The following is a 23,122-nucleotide window of genomic DNA, read 5'->3' as shown; positions in this document are numbered from 1 at the left end:
ATACACGTTTAAAACGGTGTTGAATCAGAGGTACTTCAAACTAAATATTGTTTGAACATTTTTTTTAATTTTTTTTTTATTCATTTTATGTGAGGTTTGCAACCAACATTAGGGACTGTCTAAAAATACAGTTTAAAAAACTGACTTTTTATATTTTTTTCTAGCAATAAACAGACATTAAAAAAGTAAATATAGTATAAAAACACCCCGCAATAATGATAACAGGTTTAATTTCACAATTATTTTATTTGTATAGTGCTATTCACAATATAGGCCTATATATCATTAAAGGGGTGGTTGATTTTGATTTCACTTTTCTAACTTTAATTTGTGTGTAATGTTGCTGTTTGAGCATAAACAACATCTGCAAAGTTACAACGCTCAAAGTTAAAAAAAAAAAAACGTTTTTTAAGGACTACAACACACGGCTGGTAGGGACTACACAAGCTTCCTCCTGGTTTAGTGACATCACTAACCCTAAAATTTACATAAACCCTGCCCCTCGAACACAATTTAATAGATTATCAAGACAGAATGACTAGAAGATGACTACATATAAGCTAAATAAATTCATCAACTAACCATTTAGAAATGTCCTGTTGCTTTCTACATGTTGTCACTTCTTCTTGACTTGAGTCTCTCATCATTGTCTGACTCCAGTTTGAACATAGGTTTTTGAAATTTTCAGTGCATGTCTGTGTGAGGTAAAAGGACACAAGCTCTTGAATCTGCGCCCACTGTGTCGGCAGCATGCAGCTCAGTTGCATTTAAAGGGACACACACAAAACGAGGCGTTTTTGCTCACCCTCAAAAAGTGACAACTTTAACATGCTGTATAAAATTATCTGTGGGGTATTTTGAGCTAAAACGTCACATACACACTCTGCGGACATCAGATATATTTTACATCTTGTGAAAAGGGCATTATACCGCCTTTTTAATTAAGAGTATTCTGTTCTCAGAGGTGACTGTGTCAAAGTAATGTTCATATGGCAGAAATGTACAGTTCTAAGACTATACAGATCATTAGCTAACATAATGTATGCATAATCCATTGATGCAACATGTTAAAGCAACGATCACATGTGGTGGTCATAATCATAACAACACATGGGGAAAAAATCTGTCTATGGCCTAACTGGTGACCAAATGTTGTTGTTGATAAATAATTAATATTTTATGCAAATAAAAAAAAAACAGTTTGATACTTACTTACAATAACATTTGGTTGAATGGTCGAGCTTGATCAATGCGGCAATGTTTTTGTTTTAAATCAGAAAATTCACAATTACGCAACACAATTACATAGTGACAATGTCCAGACACTGTGTTGGTCATTTTAATTATTAAACTGAACAGAAGGCAAAAATTAGTGCATTACTTGCCTTTATTCAGTACTGTAGAAAAGGGGTCAAAACTGGATTTGTGTCTCCTTTAAAAAAAAATCATATCTGGGGTGAAAATAGGTGAAAACAATCACTAAGAGAGATCAGAGGTGAATTAAGCTCTCATATAATTTGGCACAATATACCACTTGAATTCTGCAATATGCTTTTAATAGGATTATAATGATACTGTGATGAGTTTCTTATAACAGTGGATGATAGTACAATGAATAATGAATAGAAGAGAGACACACACAAATATACACTTACACACACAAGCAATATGCTCTGTCTGAGCGAAGTGAGTGCAAACGTATCCTGTTGCTGCCTGTCCCATGACACAAAACACACACACACACACACACACACACACACACAGTCTGAGGGCTAATGGTAAAAGTGTATTTTGTTTGTACTGAAAATAAAAGCCACAAAAGTAACAATTATTAATGCAAAAACAATAAAAAAAGACCATTTTAAATTCATCTATTTACATTAAGCTGATAAAGTAGCCTAACTTTTCCAAATAATGAGACACCCAAAGTTTATGACATCATTTATGAGACTGAGATGTAATAAACATCCGAAGCTCTTAAACACACAGACACTGGCACAAAAACAAACGTGACCTTTAGAACACTGCATTATAAAAAAAAAATAATGCAAAAAAAAAAATGCTATACAATTTAGACAATGGTATTAGCCTGATTCTAAATTCAAGTCAAGGTTTAACTATAAAATGACCTTAAACAATGACCGACAATAAAGACCCCAAAACACACTATAGCATCAGTAAATCTCTCTCTCTCACTCACACCCCACACACACAGAGTCTCAGACTGACTCTCATTAACATTAACCAAACTGTTGTTAATGCTCTCTAAAATCCTCTTTAAAAGGGCACAGGACACAGTGAGCTCGATTAAACCAAACACGCACTCCTTTCTGTCTCTGACCTTTAAAATGAGCCACTGTGTCACACTTGACAGCACAATTATATTTTTATATCATGACACAGTATAAAGGCTTGAAGCTGCACACTTCAACATTTAGAAACAATATTTCCCTGTAGCGTTTCTATAAAGATCCATATGTTCCTATACTATAATTTACTTGCAAAAGAAAAAAAAGACCATATAGACAATTTAAAACAGATTTTAAAAGTCAAATCCCATAAATAAATAAAAATATATTCTCCCAAAAGCCAGCTAGTAAATAAATAAATATTAAATATATATATTTCAAGTAGTAGGCCTATCTGTTAAATATTGCACTTTTCTGTACATTATAAATATGGCAAATTATACAAAATAATATATATTTTATTCTATAAAATGGTAATTATACTACCATACACCCTTAATTTATTTATATAAGTCACATATTTATAAATTATTTTGATACATTTTATCCAGCATTTTATTCTTCAATAATTAAATTAATATCAAGAAAAGGAACACTGTTAAAATAACTAATATACATTTTTAAAGCTATTATAGTCTTATATGTGTTTAAAATGAGAAAAAAAAATACATAGCCTAGTAATATTAGCATATTGGCCACACCCCCGGTTATGACGGAAAACACTGAAGGATGTGCTCTTTAAAAAGCGGCATGTGGTCTCAGAAATAGTTAAAGAAAACACACTGTTTATTGCAGTGATGCGAAATGAACTGGTGGAGGATATTCAATCATAATAATAATGGTAACTAAGGCTGAAGAGCATGTGGAGTTTCAGTTATCCCGTGTCTCCTCCCTCTCAGTATTTAAGAATCTGCTCCATCCATGAGCCACTGAGAGTTTCTCCAGCCACATAAATCAAAGTCCTTCACTCACACACCGCGTGATGAACGGGATACCTCCCCATATTAATGTGTCTATTAAAGTAGGGCGTTAATAAGCTTCTTCTCTGTTTAAACGTTTCCATGAAATGTAGATCATTACTGATCTGACGAACTTTGCAAGTAGCCTTAATGACTGCCTCGTCTGTTCTCCACAGGCACCAGCGCGTCTCTATAAGAGCTGAGGAACATCATCGAGTCGGACTGTAGAGGACAACACACTCCTATGATGAAAACACTGCTGCTCGTGTGTGTGTTTCTGCTGCCTCTGCAAACACTCGCGCTGCCGATGCGCAACAGGTGAGAGACGCGCGGGACTCCGGCGCCGCCCGGGCACCTGTGATGATACCATCATCAGAATCAATATATCATGCTGTTAATATTATATCTACACACCCATTATATATTAATATAGCCTATAATATATTATAGTCCATTTCTTGGGTGTTTAATAGGCTATCATGCGTTTAATATTACGCTCGCGCGCGCAAATTTAGGCTACCGAAAATGAACGTACGATGAGTAATATTTTTAAATAATTTAATCTATATTAAAACACAATTATTCATGTAAGTTCATATTGGATTAACTAGGTTAACATATACAACTTTTGATTTTAAAATATTATAGATAAATAAATGATGTAAGCTATTGTTCATTAGTTTACATTAACTAGTGTTATCAAAATAATCTTACCTGTAATATAAACTTCATTCTTACTATTATCTAATTGCCTATAAATAGAAAATGTAGACATTACATAGTCATAGACTGCTAAAGTTAATCAAACGTTAACTTTAGCAATCTATGTAATGTCATGGCAAGCCATTTTAACATTCATAATCTAGCATATTTATTAGCAATACTTAATTTTTAATTGCTTGCTTTATTTTTTTCCTGCAATTTCACTATACTACTAAAAAAATTATAGAAAGCAACTTGTAACTAGTAGCCCTAAAATGTTTTGTACAATTATTATAGAGACTGATGTCTCATACAAAAAAAGCTGAATACACACTGTAAAAAATATTTACATGATTTGTTATCGCAACATTTTTCTTTGGACAAACCAACTTGGATAATGTGGTTTAGATAAAATCATATTTTGAGTTATTTATTAAACCAATATCATTTATTCTATAAAAATGTTGAGTTCATTGACAAAAAAGTAACTTACTTTAAGTTAAACTATTTCTTTACAGTGTTATACTCTAGTACATTAGGTAGTTAAGAGTATATATGAATAAGAAAAAGTGAGTAATTGAATAGCACATTTAGTATCTAAAAAACTGGTACTAAAGAAATTGTTAGTTTTAAAGAATGGATGTTAAAATGGCTTGCCACATGTGAGGTTGTGTGTGTGTGGATGGCTGTGACCTGTAGATGAGATAGTATGCGTCACTTGACTGTCTACATTTGGCACAGAGAGCTTAAGAGAGACGTGCCACCTGTAACGTAGTTTCTCAGATTTCGTGACCGCTTAGTCATGATAGGGATGGGGTTATTCTCAACTCTGATTTGCAACATGAAAGATCCTTTAACACAATCCACATACCTCCTTAAGTGTTGCATTAAATTGCATTACTTCTAAATTGTGTAAATATCAAAATATCAAGTGGCATTAATTTTAAAGAGCACACTTTCCAAAAAACATAGAAATATGGCACACTGGGTATTTGGACACTGACTGTTTTGGGGTTTTTTGTTAGAGAAACTGACTTCATACATCCACTAAAAAACACTACTACAACACAGTTACTAAAAAGTATTAGCTAAAATGTTTAGATTCCAAAAAAAGCCCTACCATATTTGTTAACAGGTGTTACTTGGTACTTTTTGGGGGCCACTTCACCTATTGGTTTGGGTTTTGTAATTTAGCCACTCGTGAACTTAGTCTCAGCGGCGCCCCCTCCTGGTGGGAAGAGGCAGTTTACACCACTGTGGCCTTCAAAAGTGAAACAAGCTTACAGATTAAATGTGAACACGCAGTGTGTGCCTAATGTGAGAAAAGGTCATACAGACCGTGTGAGGTCACAAACAAACAGTGATTTAAGACTGTAATGTTCAACTGGAAATTAAATCCTCTTTTAGTCACACACTCACACAATAATGAATTTACGTAAGGTGGGTTTAAGCAGTTTCCCCCCAAATTAGCCCCTCTGGCTCCGTTTTTAAAAATGTGCCTCTCAACGAGTGGATTGCAACATCATTCTTAACAGTTTGTTAGAATAAGATGGATATTTGTGCAAGATAACATCTCTCACAGGCCCCATGCGGGGCACTAACGTGGGAACGATTCTGAATCTCTTTCTCTCCCTCAACCTAAGCTTTCAGACTTCTTCCTCCTAGTCTTCCACAAAGCAGAATAAAACCACACAATACGTCTCCTCTTCTTCCTCTGTCTCTCCTCTTTATTCCAAGAGACACTTCACCCAGCTGTCTTCCATATTCACAGACCCGTGTGTGTGTGTGTGTGTAATTTAGCACCTGAGACTGAAGTGTATGAATGGAGCAGTGAAACAGTAGGACTTTAGCTTTGGGCAGAGGCTTAGAAGGGCTTATGCTGGGACAGGGTGATTGAATAACGGTGCTGGGCTGCTGCTCTCTGGACCCATTTCAATTCAGAAGATTTTTATAATGCAGCAGATTTTCTTATCTAATCATGGGCAACTGCAAGAAATGATGTTAAACAAATTAAGATAAGAAGGCGATTTCATCACAATGATACTAAGTAAACCAATTACTGACTGAATAAAAATTTGAAACGTGAAAAATGCTTACCTGTGCAAAAGTTGCCACCAGGTTGTGCCCGGCAGTGTGTCATTCAGTATGTAATTGAGAATTTATAAATTTCAATTCATTTTGAAGTTTGAAATTGAATTTTCAAATTTAAAAAGGAGTTTTGGGAAATAACTAAAATAAATTTAAATTTAAAAAAATCAGATAGACTGAGAACAATAGACAGATAGACAGATAGAAAACAGCCATACATTCATTGATAGACAGACGATAGACAGCTGGACACTCACAGACAGACAGATAGAATGATAGACAGACAAAGATAGAATAACTGATAGATAGCAATACAGATAGAATAATAGACAGACAGATAGATAGAAAGGTATCTATGAAAAGAACTCAATTCAATAAAAAAAATGGATACTGATAGAACAACAGACAGATAAAGACAGACGGACAGAATGATGAAAAAATGACTGTAAAAATGATCGTGATTTTAATAGTAAAAGACTGTAAAATGCTACAGTGAAAAACTGTTAATTGGTTAACAGAAAGTTTACTTACTATATACAGTAAATAACTCTGATACATAATGGTACATTTAAATATAATGGTACATTTAAATACATATACTGTAAAATACTGTTACATTTACAGTTTTTGGAAGTGAAAACGAACAAATCATTGTATCATTTACAGTGAAAAAATGTAAATTGACATTCCCACAATTCCCTGCGTGACACTTCACATTTAATATATTTTAACTGTTTCTTCATAATTTTCTTAGTTTTTTTTTTTCTTATCAGTTATGTACATTAGGGTTTTATAAGGTTGTTGAATTAATACTTATTGCATTTTTTAAATTTCAACATGTTACCATGATGGTGTTTAATGTTTGTTTGAATGTTTGTTAGTATGAACTTTCTTGTGAAAGAGCTGATTATGATGAAATTTGATTGGTCATTTCACTCTCATTATGGCTGTGATTGTTGACTCTCAGTGTATTGCAAAACAGATATTAATACTTCAAAAGGTCAGTAAATTAACATTAGATCCGATAATGAAATAGGGTTTCTTGCTGTAAAATTAAATGCGCTTAAAAGTCTGTAAAACCTATAATTTTGCTACCGTATTTTTAACAGGAAAACTCTATTTAACAGATTTTTTTTTTTCCAGTGTAGAACAACAGACATACAGAACAATAGATAGCTGGTAAAACAGACAGACAGAGAGATAAAACAACAGACAGATAGAATGAAAACGCCACCTATTCAGCTACGCAGTAGCCCTTGTGCGGTAGGAGAGAATTTAAATCTTGCAATAAACAATCTACTATTACCCATATACAATTACACTTAACCCAAGTTTAGATAGTCAGCATCTTCCTATTAGCCCCTGCTGGTAGATGTTATAACTACACCATCTGGTCTACCATCTGAATACAGCTCTGTATTCTAACAGCGGGTGATGGCGCAGTGGATAAGACAAATGCCTTTGGTGTGAGAGACCCGGGTTCGAATCCACTGTGAGACACCAATGTGTCCCTGAGCAAGACACTTAACCCCTAGCTGCTCCAGAGGCGTGTGACCTCTGACATATATAGCAATTGTAAGTCGCTTTGGATAAAAGAGTCAGCTAAATAAATAAATGTAAATGTAAACAGCAAGGAACACATAAATTGCTAATATTTCATTAGTAGTACACTACCGTTAAAAATATTTGTTTCAATAATTACCTTTTTTTTTTTTTTTGGCAGAAATCTTTAATCCTCAAGGCTGCATTTGATCAAAATTACAGTAAAAAGGTGCTATTCTCAAATAGTATTACAAATTGAAAGAACTTTTTAAATATGTTTTAAATTGTATTTTATTCCTGTGATGCAAAGCTGAATTTTCAGCATCTTTACTCCAGTCTTTAGTGTCGCATGATCATTCAGAAATCATATGCAAATGTATTTTTATTATATAATTATTATTATTATTAGCAATGTTGTATGGAAGCTTATTTCCACACAGAATAAAAAAAAAAAAAGTAATTGCGATTTTCTCACAATTCTGACTTTTTTCTTGCAATTGTGAGTTTACATCTGTTTACATGTGTTATAAAGTCAGAATTGCGAGATATATACTCACAATCGCAATTCTGACTTAACATGCTAATTTGAGCTTATATCTTGCAATTCTGACCTTCTAACACACAATTGAGACTTTACATCTCAAAATTATGACTTTATTTCTCAGAATTGCGTGATATAAACTCAGAATTGAGATATAAAAAGTCGCAATTACCTTTTAAAATGTTATATTCTGATATTCTGAATGTTGAAAACAGTTGTGCTCCATAATATTTTTGGGTAACACTTTACTTGAAGGGGTGGGCATAAGACTGACATGACACCTTCATAACCATGACATGACATACATTATGTCATGAATATGAAATAGGGTTTATGCATGTTTATGACAACTGTCATTCGCTCCATAATGACATTTTGAATGCAAATATGACTGTTTAAGATGTCTTTGTTATAACATCTTGACATAAACCATAACATCATAACCTGTCAGTGTCTTTAGACTGCCATGTGGTTTCATGACAACATGACATTAAATTAAGTTAAAATGTCATGTGGTTGGTTTTAACATTGGCTGTCATGAGGCCATTATGACTGTGTCATGAATATTTTTCATGACCTCAACTACAGTGGTACACATTGAATTCGTCATTAAAATGTCATAATGGCTTCATGACAGCCGATGTCAAAACCAACCACATGACAGTTTAATGTAGCCTAATTTTAACCAATAAAGCTAAGTGGTTTCTTAAGTTTGATAATTAATCTGCTATGTCATGTTTATGACAGGTTGTGTTGTCTTAGTAATGTCAAGTTGTCATGACAAAGACTGACAGGTTATAATCTATTGGTTTATCTCAAACAATGTCATATTTGCATTAAAAATGTCATAACTGAGCGAATGACACTTAATGATTGTCATAAATACAGATAAACTTCCTTCATATTCATAACATGCGTCATATCATGATTATGAAGGTGTCATGTTAGTGTTACCTGTTTGGTATAAACCTTGATACACACAACCTTGTTGAATAAAACTATAAATGTATTAATTTCTTTAAGTAATTTCTAAGTGTACAGAAATCTAACAGGTATAGTATTATGGACCTCAAACCAATGCTAAACAAAGGTTTACATTAAATACTCCTTATGACGGGAAACTGCTAAGTGATTGAAACAAGCGATTTTGTACATGTGTGTGTGTGTTATATTACTGCCAGACAAAACTAATCCTGTTCAGAAACATTCTGATTAGGATTAGAATTTAAGAGTAAAGTATTGCCCTATATCCTCCATAACATAAACTGACTCACAGCCTATAACACCTACTGAAAATAACACATACACAGGTTCCATGCTTACCAAGGTTTGTTTAGCAGCATTAATATATATATATATATATATATATACACACACACATACTATATAAACCATATTAAAAAAACATTCTAAAAGGATACAAATATATATATATATATATATATATATATATACACACACACACATATACATACATACGTACATACATACATACTGTATATATAAAAGTAAACACTGTAATCATTCAGGAAAACTGCATCAAACATTTCCTAAAAAGAAAATCTCAAATAATCGCCTTCATCTGCAAGTTTGGCAGACATATAAAACTGGATGGCATTAAGGGTATTGGTGCCAGTTTATTTATAAGCAAGAACAATCAAAGCACAAGTCAAAGGTGACTTTGTACTTTTCAGAGAACTTGTACATCTAAATGAAATCATTTGGCCCTGTTCTGTCCAGCTCATGTGAACAGCATAACTCTGCTGCTATTTGGGTTTTGCAATTCACAGGAACACTTTAGGAAGAATAATACAAATTCTATTTATTTCTTAACTTATCAAAGAAACCATCTCAAGGCTTATATTAGTTATGTGACAGCTAAAGAAATCCTAAGTAATCCTTTCCTGACTTTCCAAACATTGGAAAACATTGTGCCTCTGAGACCCTTACAAAACATTGGTTCTTTTGAATGACCCGACATACCCGACCTGTCTGGCTGAACAATAGCAGATGTTTGTAATAAAGTAGATACATTGTACTTACATTAGTACTGAGTAATATTAACTAACTACATGTACGGTACTTACTGTAGACTTACTTAGAGTTTAAGGTTGGTTACTTGGTTACTGTTATTACTATAGTAAGTGCATGCATTAACGTGTAACTAAGTCACTTTAAAACAAAGTGTTACCAAAAATGTATAGGCTGCTATTGACATAGAAAGGATAAACTTCACCTTGACGAACTAAATGAATAGCAAATATAGGGCCCAAAATTCCATCATGACAGTGCATAAAATCAAGTGGAATGATCCTCAGTCTATTTATTTTTAAACCCTCCTTCTCGTTTCTCAGATTTGACTGATATTCCAAAAAAAAAAAAAAAAAAAAACACCACGAATGCTCTGAATGTCTGCTGTGAGCCAGACAGAAGACAGGAAAGAGTAGCATGTGAAGGAGTGTGTGTCCTAGATGAGATGCCACACATAACTTGGACTACAGCCAGAGAAACACTCGATTAATACCAGACTTCAAATCCTCCACCCTAAAATGGTCTTGATGCTGCCAAGCTTCTAATTTAACACTAAAGTGATGCTCAAACTACAAAATGTGAATGTCTGAATGATATATTTAAATAGATTGGTCAGTGCATGCATGTGCTTCACTGGTGGTCAACCAAATTATTTCTCTTTCTCCCACCAGATTGAGTTTTCCAAGTAAGCCTGGGAAGCTTCCAGAATCAGGAGGTGGTATCGCCAAGGAAACCATCACTATTCCTTCAATAGCTTCAAATGCCGGGCCAAGAGAGCGCCGTTCGGTCTGGAGGGCCCTCCTGCATAAAGGACCTCCGTCGAGACAGACCAACACAGCGGCCAATCAAAACAGCGGCGCTCAGGGACATTTCCGGGAGCGTCGGCATGTCGTCAGAGGGTCACGCAGTCGCCAGCAGGGTCAGCTGATGCGTGTGGGATGCGTTCTCGGCACTTGCCAGGTACAGAACCTCAGCCACCGTCTCTACCAGCTGAACAGCCAAAGCGGACGGCAAGAGTCGCCAATCAATCCCAGAAGTCCTCATAGTTATGGATAAGACTATGACTGACCACACACTAAAAACCTTTCCAAAAATGTGACAACAGAAGCCAACAGACACCAGCGGCCAACAAACTGGAATAATTGGTTTACGTTGGTCCTGTCCTGTCATGAGAATTCAAATACTCTTGAGCTCTTGAAATAAAACAGTTCAATGTACTATGAGGTTTCAGAACTCCCAAAAAGAAAGCATGTATTGAAACTGAGCCGCAAAAATGACTCGTTCGAAACTTCTGAAACTCTCATGTCATCGATGAAAACATTAACATACAGTATGAACAGCCAATATTTACATGCAAACGTCTATGTAATGTTCAGAAACTTGGCGTGGCCATTCATAAGGAGTAATAAGGGGATATAAGAAACTACATCACTACTACTAAAAACCAGAAGAACTAACGATAAATGTAAAATGAGGGAAAGTTTGACAAAAGCTGTCCATGCTCTGCAAATATGCCTGAAGTATCAAGAAAAGACTTTTCTTGAAAAAAACCAAAAAAAAAAACCAATGTCCTTTTCAGACTAGATCGAACAGTTTGAGTGAAACATTTCAGCACAGATTGTTTAGTGAATCTCAATGTCTTAAAGTAGTGCAACTTTGTGAAGAGGCCGTTTCTGATGGAGCAGCCAACAGAAAACACACAAAGCCGGTGGACCTCAGGGAAGAGAATAATGTTGTGTTCTTTTGTTAAGAGAAAGTCTTAATGTTTACCACTGTTAATTCCCACATGTAATGAAATGATTCGCACCTTCATTGCCCTGACAGTAATCCCACACTGTTTGAGAAGATCTCTTTCTCTGATCTCTTTTTAGTCATCTCTTTCTCTGTCCCTTTGACCTGAGACAAATCGCCCTAGACTGAGCCAACTAAAGCCGAACAGAGCTTAAACGTGTGCATCTTAAGAGAAAACATTTAATCTATGCTGAAATATCCATGGGTTTCACTGCATTATTTAAAATATCTAACCAACCAAGTGGCATTTATTTAAAAGAAACATAGCACAAGCACAAAAAAATAGTTATGTCATAATTGATTTTTTAGCCTGTTCTCACGTAAATGCGTCTCTATAACACGAATCGTGTAATTTATATGCGAAAATGAGTTTTTATGTGCATATGAGACGCAGTTTTTTGTGTGCATTTGATACGCAGTTCAATTGCCTGTAATACACACGCACCCCACACCACACCACACCTAAACCTACCCTAACCAACCAGTGCGTATCATGCACGTGGTAAAAACTCACTTTAGTGTATAAATTACACGAAATACACATGTATGCTATAAAGATGCATTTAGTGTGATCGGGTTGGATTTTTTAGTCACCCTAATGTCCCAAACCTGATCACCTAATGGTCGATCTCATGTCACAGTGACAATCTTGACGTGTTGCATCTAAAGGCCCCATATTTGAATGGACACGGACAGCAGAGGGTTATTTCCTCAGCGAATAAATTAATTCAAGCTGTTTAAATGCAAAAAAAATAAAATAAAAAATCTAATTAAAAGAGCCACACAAGATGGTTAAAAAAAATATAAATGCCTCAGAAATTGCAGTTTGTTCTGAGAAAACTCAGAATTTGCTTGCAGCCACCATTCGGTATGGTATTTTATAAACTTATACAATGAAATTCTCAAATTTTTAATGCCACTGGCGCCACCAAATGCAAAAATAGTAACCGTTTTTGTACGGGTTTCCGGAACAACCCTCCCATCAGCCATTAGTTGAACAAACAGAACCAAAATCTCACCATTGGTTGAGTCAATGCCAACGTAGTGGCTGCTAGAGAAATGCTACCAGCGTCACAGACCCACACTGTTTACACTCTTCGGGGAAATAAAGCTGTCTCTGCTCTAGGACTTGAGAGAGTATTTTCACTTTAAGTGTCCGCATACCTTTTGGGACCACAGTATATTCCCATTTAAACTTTTAAAACGTCAAATCTTCATCTTTAAAGCTTTCAAACTTTCAACACCGACTGATCATGTACATTGCACGTGCCTGTCTCAAAGCATAAAATCACAAATGCAAATAAAACATGGATGACAACTTTAAACAACACTCTCTGGGCAAACAAGAGTGCACACACATACATACACCTACCATCAGTTTGTCAGTGCTGGAATGTTTGCTATCGTCATGTTCACATTTAGGTCAAATGCTACTATTAAACATAAAGCACTTTAAAAGTAACATGATTGACCTTCTTTAATGCCATTGACATGAATGCTATTTAATTCTAAGTTAACAAACGCTTTTGAGGTGTAAATATTTTACAAGAGTTTAATGATTGAATGTTTGTAGTTGTGAGTCACTGTGCTGTATTTTAATATGATTTATCTGTGTTAATAAACAAAACAAATGCAAATGCTTGCCGTTTCGTTTGTTAAAATCATGTGGGCAGCTGTAATAGATGCAAACACAGAAGCACACATCTTTCTGTGACCTTCAGTGTCAGATTGACATAAGTGGGATATGTTCAGGTCACTTTTTTTAATGTTTAGGAAAGAAGACTCTTATGCTCAACCAAGGCTGCATTTATTTGATCAGAAATACATTAAAACAGCAATATTTTTACATTTTAAAATAACTTTTTCTATTTGAATATATATATATATATATATATATATATATATATATATATATATATTAGGGCTGTCAAATGATTAATCGCGATTAATCGCATCCAAAATAAAAGTTTGTGTTTACATAATATATATGGGTGCACTGTGTATAATTGAAGAGTTCAGATGCAAAAGCCTCTAAATGCCATTTGAAATTTTGTTCTAGAATGACCATTTTTATCAAGCTTGTGTATTTAAGTTCAGTAATTTCACTTAAATGACAATTAATAGGTAATCTTCATTGCCATTTAAGTGAAATTACTGAACTTAAATATACAAGCTTGATAAAAATGATAATTTTAGAAGAAAATTTCAAATGGCACTTAGAGGCTTTTGCATCTGAACTCTTCAATATATATATATATATATATACACACACATACACACACACACACACACACACACACACACACACACACACACACACACACACACACACACACACACACACACACATGCATGTATATTTAAGAAAAAAATATTATTTAAATATAAAATATTTATATTTATATATAATATAAATTATATATATATATATATATATATATATATATACAGTATATTTATGAAAATATTTGTGTGTGTGTGCATGTGTGTGTATTTATATATAAAATAATTATACACAGTGCACCCACATATATTATGTAAACTCAAACTTTTTCTTGATGCGATTAATCGCGATTAATATATATATTTATAATACTTAATTCTTTATACATAAATCATTCTAATATGCTGATTTGCTTCTCAAGAAATCTTTCTCATTATTATCAATGTTGAAAACATTAATTTGTGGAAACTGTGATACTATTTTCAGGAATCTTTGACGAATAAAAAAGTAACAAAAACTGCTTAATTGTATATTATAAATGTCACTTTTGAGCAATTTAATGCATCGTTGCTGAATAAAATAATTAATTAGTAAGTTAATTGGATATTGTCAGCCTACGGTTACTAATATTGGGTTTTCAGACATACTTATTCATTTGACATGCTGCTTTTTACTTAATGGATGCAGTTCTTATAATAGATCTCTCTTACTTAAATCGAGACCCTTTCTTTAAAACATTCACCTTGTGTTAACCCAGAACACACAAACACACACGTTTACTTGGCTATCTAAACAGGGACATTGCATAGACTTCTACTGTTTTTAAATGCAGCTGTTTAAAATGACTCTAACCTAACCCTAATCCACACCATAACACAACTTTCTGTATTCTTACAAAAAACAGTATTTACTTTATGCAGTTTTTACATTTGAGGACATCACCAAAAGAATGTCTTTGTCAGGTTTATAGCTCACTTCTGGGCAGTAATTAAATTGTAACATGTAATTAAATTACTTTTTTCAAGTAACTAAAATAATGCAATGCAGCTACTATTTTTAAATAAGTAACATAAGTTGCTTTGTTTTGCCATGTATTGACTGACAGCTCTCCTGTCCCCATGTTGAGAGAAAGCTGTAGTAAGTGACGAGAGGTTGTGTGCACTGTGTAAACATGATTGATTGTAGTTCTAGACTAAATGTGAGCATGCATTTACTTATCTTATTTACACACACACACACACACAACAAAAACAAAACAGATTCAGTATTCCTCAAAACGAACAAAAACGATATTACCATTAACTGTCACAATATCCATTGGCACATCCGGTTGCAATTGGCATGTGCCACTAAAACTTGTGACGAGCCGATGGATTGCGATTGTTGTGGAGCATGTCGCCGTATGTTGTGGCACCTTCATCAACCTTGTGACCAAGTCACTGTCTGCCGGAGCATCAGGGTATAACCATTTAGAGAAAATTGAAGAAAATGCCACAAACCGTTATGAAGCGACAAACCATTCCAAAACGCATTATGAAAACTACACCAGCCAGCCATTCAGAAGTGTGCAGGACCTTGACACCGATTCTTCACAATACAGAGTAATGTATGTCTATTATATGTCTATTATAATCTGTCTACAGCAAGTCAAACACTTCAACAAAACATTCAGGCATCTCCATGTTCACACCATTAAAAAACAACAAAAAAGTTGTATTTCCTGTTAATAATTCCATACAATTATACTAACTAACCACATTAAATATAGGCATATCTGTAGTTATTTAAGGATCAATATCAGACTCCGATTACTTGTTTTTGCTACTGTCTAAATCACTAACAAATAGATCTTCCTCGAATGTCCTAAGATTTGGTTTATCTTGCCTTGGCCAGAGTTACTCTTACTTATACTGACACTTTGCATGCAGCATCATGCAAAAATAATGGTTTACAATAACGGATGCGACTAATAATGTGGTATAGAGACTCATGATAGATTTTTTTCATGTTTCCTAGAATGGGCAGTTTGCTGATCAACAAGACACACAGCTCTGGTATTACACAACATTCAGTAGCATGTACAGTACATGCCACTCAAATACAGATGTGCCAAAAACTGTCTAAATCTTTGAAAAATATTATCGATTTGTAAATGAGTTTAATTTATTTATTTAAAAAAAAAAACACTTATGACGACATGATGCACAACATTGTTAGTGGCACATGCCGCTACTTATAAAAACAGTGAAGTGCAAACTCAGAATGATAACTTTATGCAATTAAACTTACTTTATTAACCAAATGTCTTTGCTGCTGACATTCGATGACCCAATTCAACCATACTAAAAAGCAAAATTGACTTTAGATAAACATATAATTTAGATAAACATAACATTTGTGTTTCAGAATGGCAGCACAGTTGAAAGGTTTGTTTGGGCTGCGCCCTCTACTGTGCAGGCATGCAATTAGCATTTCCTTCAGCATGAGGCTTATTTATTTTAAAAAAATGAAGAAAAAAAGAAATGCAAAAACACTAACGCAGGCAATTAGATACTTTTTTTAAGGACTAGCGCATTATTATTATTATTATTATGCATTGATTTTAAAAGAAACTTTCCCCAACACTGCTTCTGGGTACAATTTCCCGCCCAAAATATGGTTAAGTAGGTACCTTTATTCTGATGGCAAGACATCCATTCAGGAGTTAGGTTAGACTGCCATCTGCAGACCTGAAACATTGCACAAAGTTAGCGCAAACTTATACAGAAAATGTGAAAAATTCATAAAGAAATACAGTAAAATGGGTGTTCTAATGATAAACTGGATTGTTTTTACATTTTCTCAATCTCAGATTTTTTACATCTTCTCCAAGCAATTTCAAAAGTTTTGTGCTACTGAATTAGACTAGATTAAACCAAATATAACATTATTTATTTAATTAATCTATTTAAATATTTTTAATGACCAGATGGTGTAGTTATAATATCAACCAGCGAGGGTTACTGAAGTAAAATAATAATATTTAATTGAGAGCCATATTTAATCCATCATCTCTATAACCAAATGTGTTAAAAAAAAGTAAAACAAAAATCGAGTCAAATGTAAAAAAAAACAAAAACAAAAAAAAAACAACAGACAAAGACGAAGAGGAGAAAGAAATGTGTTAGATGTCAGAATGAGTGTGTGTGACAATATTGCAGGTTATCTGCTTGGCTTTAACTTTAGACTGTGTACTCTGTGCATGTGACCTAGTACCAGACATGTCACAGACTCACCCACAAACTATCAGCCAATAAAAAACAGGGGTGTAACCTACTGTAAACACAAAACACAGACACACACATTGGGTTTTATGTTTTATGGGGCCTTCCCTTAAATATAATAATTTTTATACAGTACAAATTGTATATTCTATCTTTTAACCCTAACCTTTAATCTACCTATTACAGAAAACTTTCCACATTTACATTTTCAAAAAACATAACTCCGTATGATAAAAGCCATTTTCCTCATGGGGACCAAAAAAACCTTCCTACAAGATCAAATGAAATGATGTTGTAATTCCCATATCATTATACACATTTATGTCCTCATAAACCATATATAATTCAACCTAGGGTGGTGATGGCGCAGTGGATTAGACATATGCCTTTGGTGTGAGAGACCGAGGTTCAAATCCACTGTGAGACACCAATGTGTCCCTGTAAGTCGCTTTAGGTAAAAGCGTCAGCTAAATGGGAAAAAAATTAATAAATAAATATATATATTTTTTTCCATTTAGCTGATGCTTATATATATATATATATATAAACACACACACCACACCACTCTGCAGTCTCTGAACATTCTGGTGACACAAACACTGCAGTTTGGAGAAGATCTACAAATAAGAAACTACAAACTTGATAAAGAAAACCCGCTGCAATCAAAGCAAAATATTCAAAACATATTTTACTTTATTTATTGTGTTGATTGATGTCAACAATTTAATTTAAATTAAAAAAACCTAGTGTATAGTGTTTAAAAACCTAGTAAATTAATTTGAGGCAAAGCCAAATTGTGAAACGTAACAAGACCACACTAAAACACAACTCAATAAAAAACGAAATATATGTAAATATAATGTATAATATAATGTAAAATATAAATTCTTAGCCCTTAGTCTTTTCTGAATCAGTCTGCTGTATTTGGGCCAAAATATCCCAGTACTGACAGACACACACTCTGACACACAAACACACACTCACAGTTATCAATTTGAAGTCTCTGAACCTTCTGGTGAAACAAACAATACTTCAGTTTAGAGATGATCTAGAAATAAGAAACTACAAACATGATACTAAAGAAAACCTGCAATCAAAGCAAAATATTCAAAACATATTTTACTTAGATTTATTGTGTTGATTGACGTCAAAAAGAAACGTAAAAAAAAAACTATAAAAACCTACTGGAAAAATAAACTTAAATCAAAGCCAAATAATGAAACAAAACCACACTAAAACAAAACAATTCATAAAACACTAAAATATGTAAAATATGTAACTGTAATGGTAGAATACGTCTTTTCTGAATCAGTCCTCTGTATTTGTGCCAAAATATCCCAGTTCTGACACACACACACACACACACACACACACACAGTGAACTGAAGAAAGTTAAAGTTTTACTAGTTATTCCCACTCCAGTTCAGAGACCCCATATGTGCAGCATTTATAAATAGAGCACTCAGAGACGCCAAACACACAACATCCTCCTCCATCCTGAACGGCACAATCTCAGCTGAACCATGAGGGTGGTGAACCTGGTATGTACCTGACATTCAGACATTTACTACGAGTTGTAGGCATTATAAATGAATTGATTCATTTTGAATCATTCAAACTGTTGTTTTGAGTTGGTATCCGTCTTTTAAGTCTTATTCCTCACACATCAACTTTTACTCTTAGGGTCCGGATCCTTCTCTGGCATATCGCCCCGAATGTCATGAGAAAGACCAAACAGAATTCAGAAACTTTGAGGTACAGTAAAATTTTGAATTTGCCATATTATTAACTTAATCATGTATAATTCCTCAATATGACTCAACTATTTCCATTTTGATGTGTGTACGTCTAATACAGAGTGGAGCTCTCTTTGACCGTGTGTTTAATACATACAAGCAGATGCACACGTGCCAAACGCTGGACTTTGTCAAACAAAAGGTTGGTCGTTGTATGTATATGTGTGTCAGTTTTTGACACTAAATAGCAGGTAAAAATCGAAATAAATAAAATGCACCTCTAATAAAAGTGAAAAACCTGTTTAACTGATATAAATAAATGCAGACACACTCAAAACTAAAATCTGTCTCCATTGAACATTATCTATATTGCGAGCTTTTCTCGCATAGTAAAGTAAATTTTAATTCAACTGGACATGTTTCTCTGTTGAAATTAAACTAGAATAAAAATATGATGCTCTGTGACAAACAAACACTGAATACGGCTCTCACCTTTAGCACCAGGATTGGGCGAATTGCAATCACTTCAGCATGACCATGATGGAAAACATCAATTCCCTGGACGAGCTTGTCGATGAATCCGATCCTGATGTTGACTTCCCGAACTCTTTCCACGCTTTCCAGACCGCCGAGGGAATTCGCAAAGAGCATCCTGATAAAGGTGAGGAGTCAACAAGGACAAAGGTCACATGAGTCCCTTTTTTTTTACAAAAACACGCAACTGAGCTTGTTTTTGTCCAGTTTCTGATTAATATGTCCCATACCTGCTGGGCTTCTTTCGGGATTGAAATCCATATCTAAATGTGAAAGTTCATTATGGAGATTTTTCTTTGGGTGAATGTTAAAATACAACATTGCAATTGAATTTAAAAGCACACATCTCATTTTTACCTGTCTCCAGATTGGTTCCAGCTAGTTGGTCTGATCCATGACATTGGAAAAATCATGGCACTGTATGGGGAACCACAGGTGAGAGACAAATGCATCCAAACACACAGTCTAAAACCCTACGACATGGGCTAAATGATATGCAATCAGAATGCTGCTTTGTGTGTTTCAGTGGGCCGTAGTCGGAGACACATTCCCAGTGGGGTGCAAGTTCCAGGATTCAATAGTGTTCAGAAACTCCACATTTGAAGGCAATCCGGATGTGAAAAACCCAACACTCAAGTACAGCTACAAACCTTTCAAAAACACAAATACACTTATCTTCTAAATATCAATGTATTTGTATATTCATATTTCATATTTATTAGTTGTTCTAATCTCATTTCTATTTAGCTTTCATTTAAGTTTTGGTCAATTTAGTACAACTCTCAAGCTCATAAGTATTTTAATTTACAGTTTTCTCATCTAATATGCATTATATTTTATTTCCGATTTATTTAATGAATTTAAATGATTTTAAAAAGTGTTAGATAACAATAACAACACTACAATAACACACTTTTTATGGTGCTTTAGTGTTCCTCAAAAAAAAGTCATTCAGGTTTGGAAAAGCATGAGGGCGAGTAAATCAGTAAAGTTAATAATGGTATCTTACGTCAACATTGAATTAAAATGTTCATTGCATTCTTTAGCATTCCACCTGATAATGTAGTGTTTGCTTATACTTCTCTTAATGCAGCACAGAATTTGGGATCTATAAACCTCAATCTGGGCTTGATAATGTCCTGATGTCTTGGGGACATGATGGTGAGTGATTTGAAGGATTTTGCATCCAATGTCTCATTGCGAAACACTCACTACACTCTCAGAAAAAAAGGTACAAAAGCTGTCACTGGGGCTGTACCTTTTTAAAAGGTACACTTTTGTACCCAAAGGCTGCACATTGGTACCTTAGTGGTACATATTAGCACCTAAAATGTACATATTAACACCTAAAATGTACATATTAGAACCTAAATGTACATATTACCACCTAAAATGTACATATTATCTCATGAAATTGACATATTACCACCTAAAATGTACATATTAATACCTAAATGTACATATTACCACCTAAAATGTACATATTAGCACCTAAAATGTACATATTAGCACCCAACATGTACATATTACCACCTAATGGTAACACTTTTGAAATCTCTGTGTAAACAATGAGTGATGTACACACGTGAGATATCACTTCCGGGGCTTTCCGGAGCTTGCGCAGATCAAATCATGTTTAATTTGGACTTCTCTGTGCATGCTCTTTGAGGTGGACCCCATATTTCTCCATTATATGACTGACAGACAAGAACAGTTTGACCTAAACATATCAAAATTAAAAATAGTGTGGAAACAAAGACACCATCTTGTATGCCCTTGAGGTTAGCTAAAACATATCAAAAAATAATTTCAAAAGGAACTATCCCTTTAACACGCCAGGTGATGGGTTGCCAGGTATTACAAAAAAAAAAAAAAAAAAAAACTAAGACAAAAACTAAGAATGATACACCTAATATTACCAATTACCAAGGCACTCTGACAGACCAGTGCTTTAAAGTAATAATTTTATTTCCCAATATATTTTCAGTTTCACTTTGATTTTAGTTCAAATAAATAAAATTTAAACTATGAGTATATCAATAGAAATCAAGAATTTATTTTAATCCATGACCCCAAGAATCATTTTGAATCAAATCATGAGGTTCCGAAAGATTCCCAACTCCAATTTATATTGTTATAAAAAATTTATATTTCAAATAAATGTTGAAATTTTTCATTAAAAAAAAGAATCCTGAAGAAAAAAAGTTTTTTTTTTTTCATAATGTTTTTAACATTGATAATACTTTGAAATATATATAATACATATATAATAAATGTATTATAAAAATAATTTGAGCAACAAATCTGCATATTACAGTGATTTCTGATGGATCACGTGACCCTGAAGAATGCCGAAAATTCAGCTTTGCATCACAGGAATAAATTACATTTTTAAATAAATTAAAACAGAAAACAGTTAATATGAAGAAAAAGAAATGTTCACAATATTACTGTATTTTTTTGATTAAATAAATGTTGCCACGGTGAGAATAAGAAACATTTTAATAATATGACCAGTACTATATTTGCTGCCGAAGTGACTAAGCAGAAATTCTTATTGCACTATTCCAGAGTATCTGTACCAGGTAATGAAGTTCAACAAATGCACCATCCCTGAGGAGGTAATGTCACACAAACAAATCTAACACGCATACAAACAATATAATGTGATTTACACTTTCATAAGATAATTTATACATTTAACACTCCCAAATTCCTTCAGGGTCTTTACATGATCCGCTACCACTCCTTCTACCCCTGGCACTCAAACGGAGACTACATGCACTTATGCAACGAGAAAGACCTGCAGATGCTTCCCTGGGTCAAAGAGTTTAAGTATGCTATCTAATTTCTCAATAAGAGTATCTCATCATCCGTGATTCCATTTTATCAGTTGTGTGCCCCACATATTGAAGATCTGACCTCAAGCTACAGGTAGATCAATAACATGCATCTGTTTGTCTTTCCTCTGACAGCAAGTTTGATTTGTATACCAAGAGCACTGAACTACCGGACGTGGCGAGTCTGAGGCCGTATTATCAGGGTCTCATTGATAAATACTGCCCTGGTGTCCTGCAGTGGTGAACATGTATCATAATTCTAGAGACTGAATATCATTCTGACTGAAGGGTGGGCTCTTTTGACTTCCGCTAACTAGCAACCACACACACACACAACACCTTGGAAGTTTCTTCAGAAAATGTCAAATAAAATAAATCAATTATTATACCTTTGCTTTTCCAGCAACATGAAAAAAAAAAGGATTTTTATATATATCCTATTATCTTATGTATTCATTGTAATTACTATATAAAAATTAATTATGTATTCATATAGATTGAAGATAAAAATGTAAATTGTGAGGCTGTATTTCTTTGGAAATGATGACACTTGTGCCAGTGTATATTTTTGTAAGTTTATTAAATATATTACAAAACATTAAAGCCGAGTGGTGTGCGTCTG

At 34.0% G+C, this 23,122-nt stretch overlaps 2 protein-coding genes across 2 annotated transcripts; both read left to right on the top strand.

The window, feature by feature from the left end:
* Positions 1-3,006: 3,006 nt before the first annotated feature.
* On the top strand, positions 3,007-13,534 carry adm2b (adrenomedullin 2b). The gene is made up of 3 exons (XM_039654331.2): positions 3,007-3,270; positions 3,385-3,526; positions 10,784-13,534. Exons 2-3 carry the CDS (start codon positions 3,453-3,455, stop codon positions 11,166-11,168), a joined length of 459 nt encoding a protein of 152 aa, XP_039510265.2. The 5' UTR covers positions 3,007-3,270; positions 3,385-3,452; the 3' UTR covers positions 11,169-13,534.
* A 5,289-nt stretch (positions 13,535-18,823) lies between these two features.
* On the top strand, positions 18,824-23,103 carry miox (myo-inositol oxygenase). The gene is made up of 10 exons (XM_039654476.2): positions 18,824-18,931; positions 19,074-19,145; positions 19,248-19,328; positions 19,625-19,787; positions 20,028-20,095; positions 20,187-20,296; positions 20,754-20,821; positions 22,232-22,281; positions 22,383-22,495; positions 22,636-23,103. Exons 1-10 carry the CDS (start codon positions 18,914-18,916, stop codon positions 22,742-22,744), a joined length of 852 nt encoding a protein of 283 aa, XP_039510410.1. The 5' UTR covers positions 18,824-18,913; the 3' UTR covers positions 22,745-23,103.
* Positions 23,104-23,122: the final 19 nt, after the last annotated feature.

The sequence above is a fragment of the Pimephales promelas genome, chromosome 10 (assembly GCF_988280905.1).
Source record: "Pimephales promelas chromosome 10, fPimPro1.hap1.1, whole genome shotgun sequence".
In the NCBI taxonomy this organism is placed as follows: Eukaryota; Metazoa; Chordata; class Actinopteri; order Cypriniformes; family Leuciscidae; genus Pimephales; species Pimephales promelas.
This window is presented reverse-complemented; position numbering and strand designations above follow the sequence as displayed.

Bases quoted from the DNA above. Each gene is read 5' to 3' on its own strand.
- adm2b (XM_039654331.2), top strand. From the start codon at position 3,453: ATGATGAAAACACTGCTGCTCGTGTGTGTGTTTCTGCTGCCTCTGCAA. The intron at 3,527-10,783 runs GTGAGAGACGCG...TTCTCCCACCAG, and splicing joins GCGCTGCCGATGCGCAACAG to ATTGAGTTTTCCAAGTAAGC.
- miox (XM_039654476.2), top strand. The intron at 20,297-20,753 runs GTACAGCTACAA...CTCTTAATGCAG, and splicing joins GTGAAAAACCCAACACTCAA to CACAGAATTTGGGATCTATA. The intron at 22,496-22,635 runs GTATGCTATCTA...TTCCTCTGACAG, and splicing joins CCCTGGGTCAAAGAGTTTAA to CAAGTTTGATTTGTATACCA.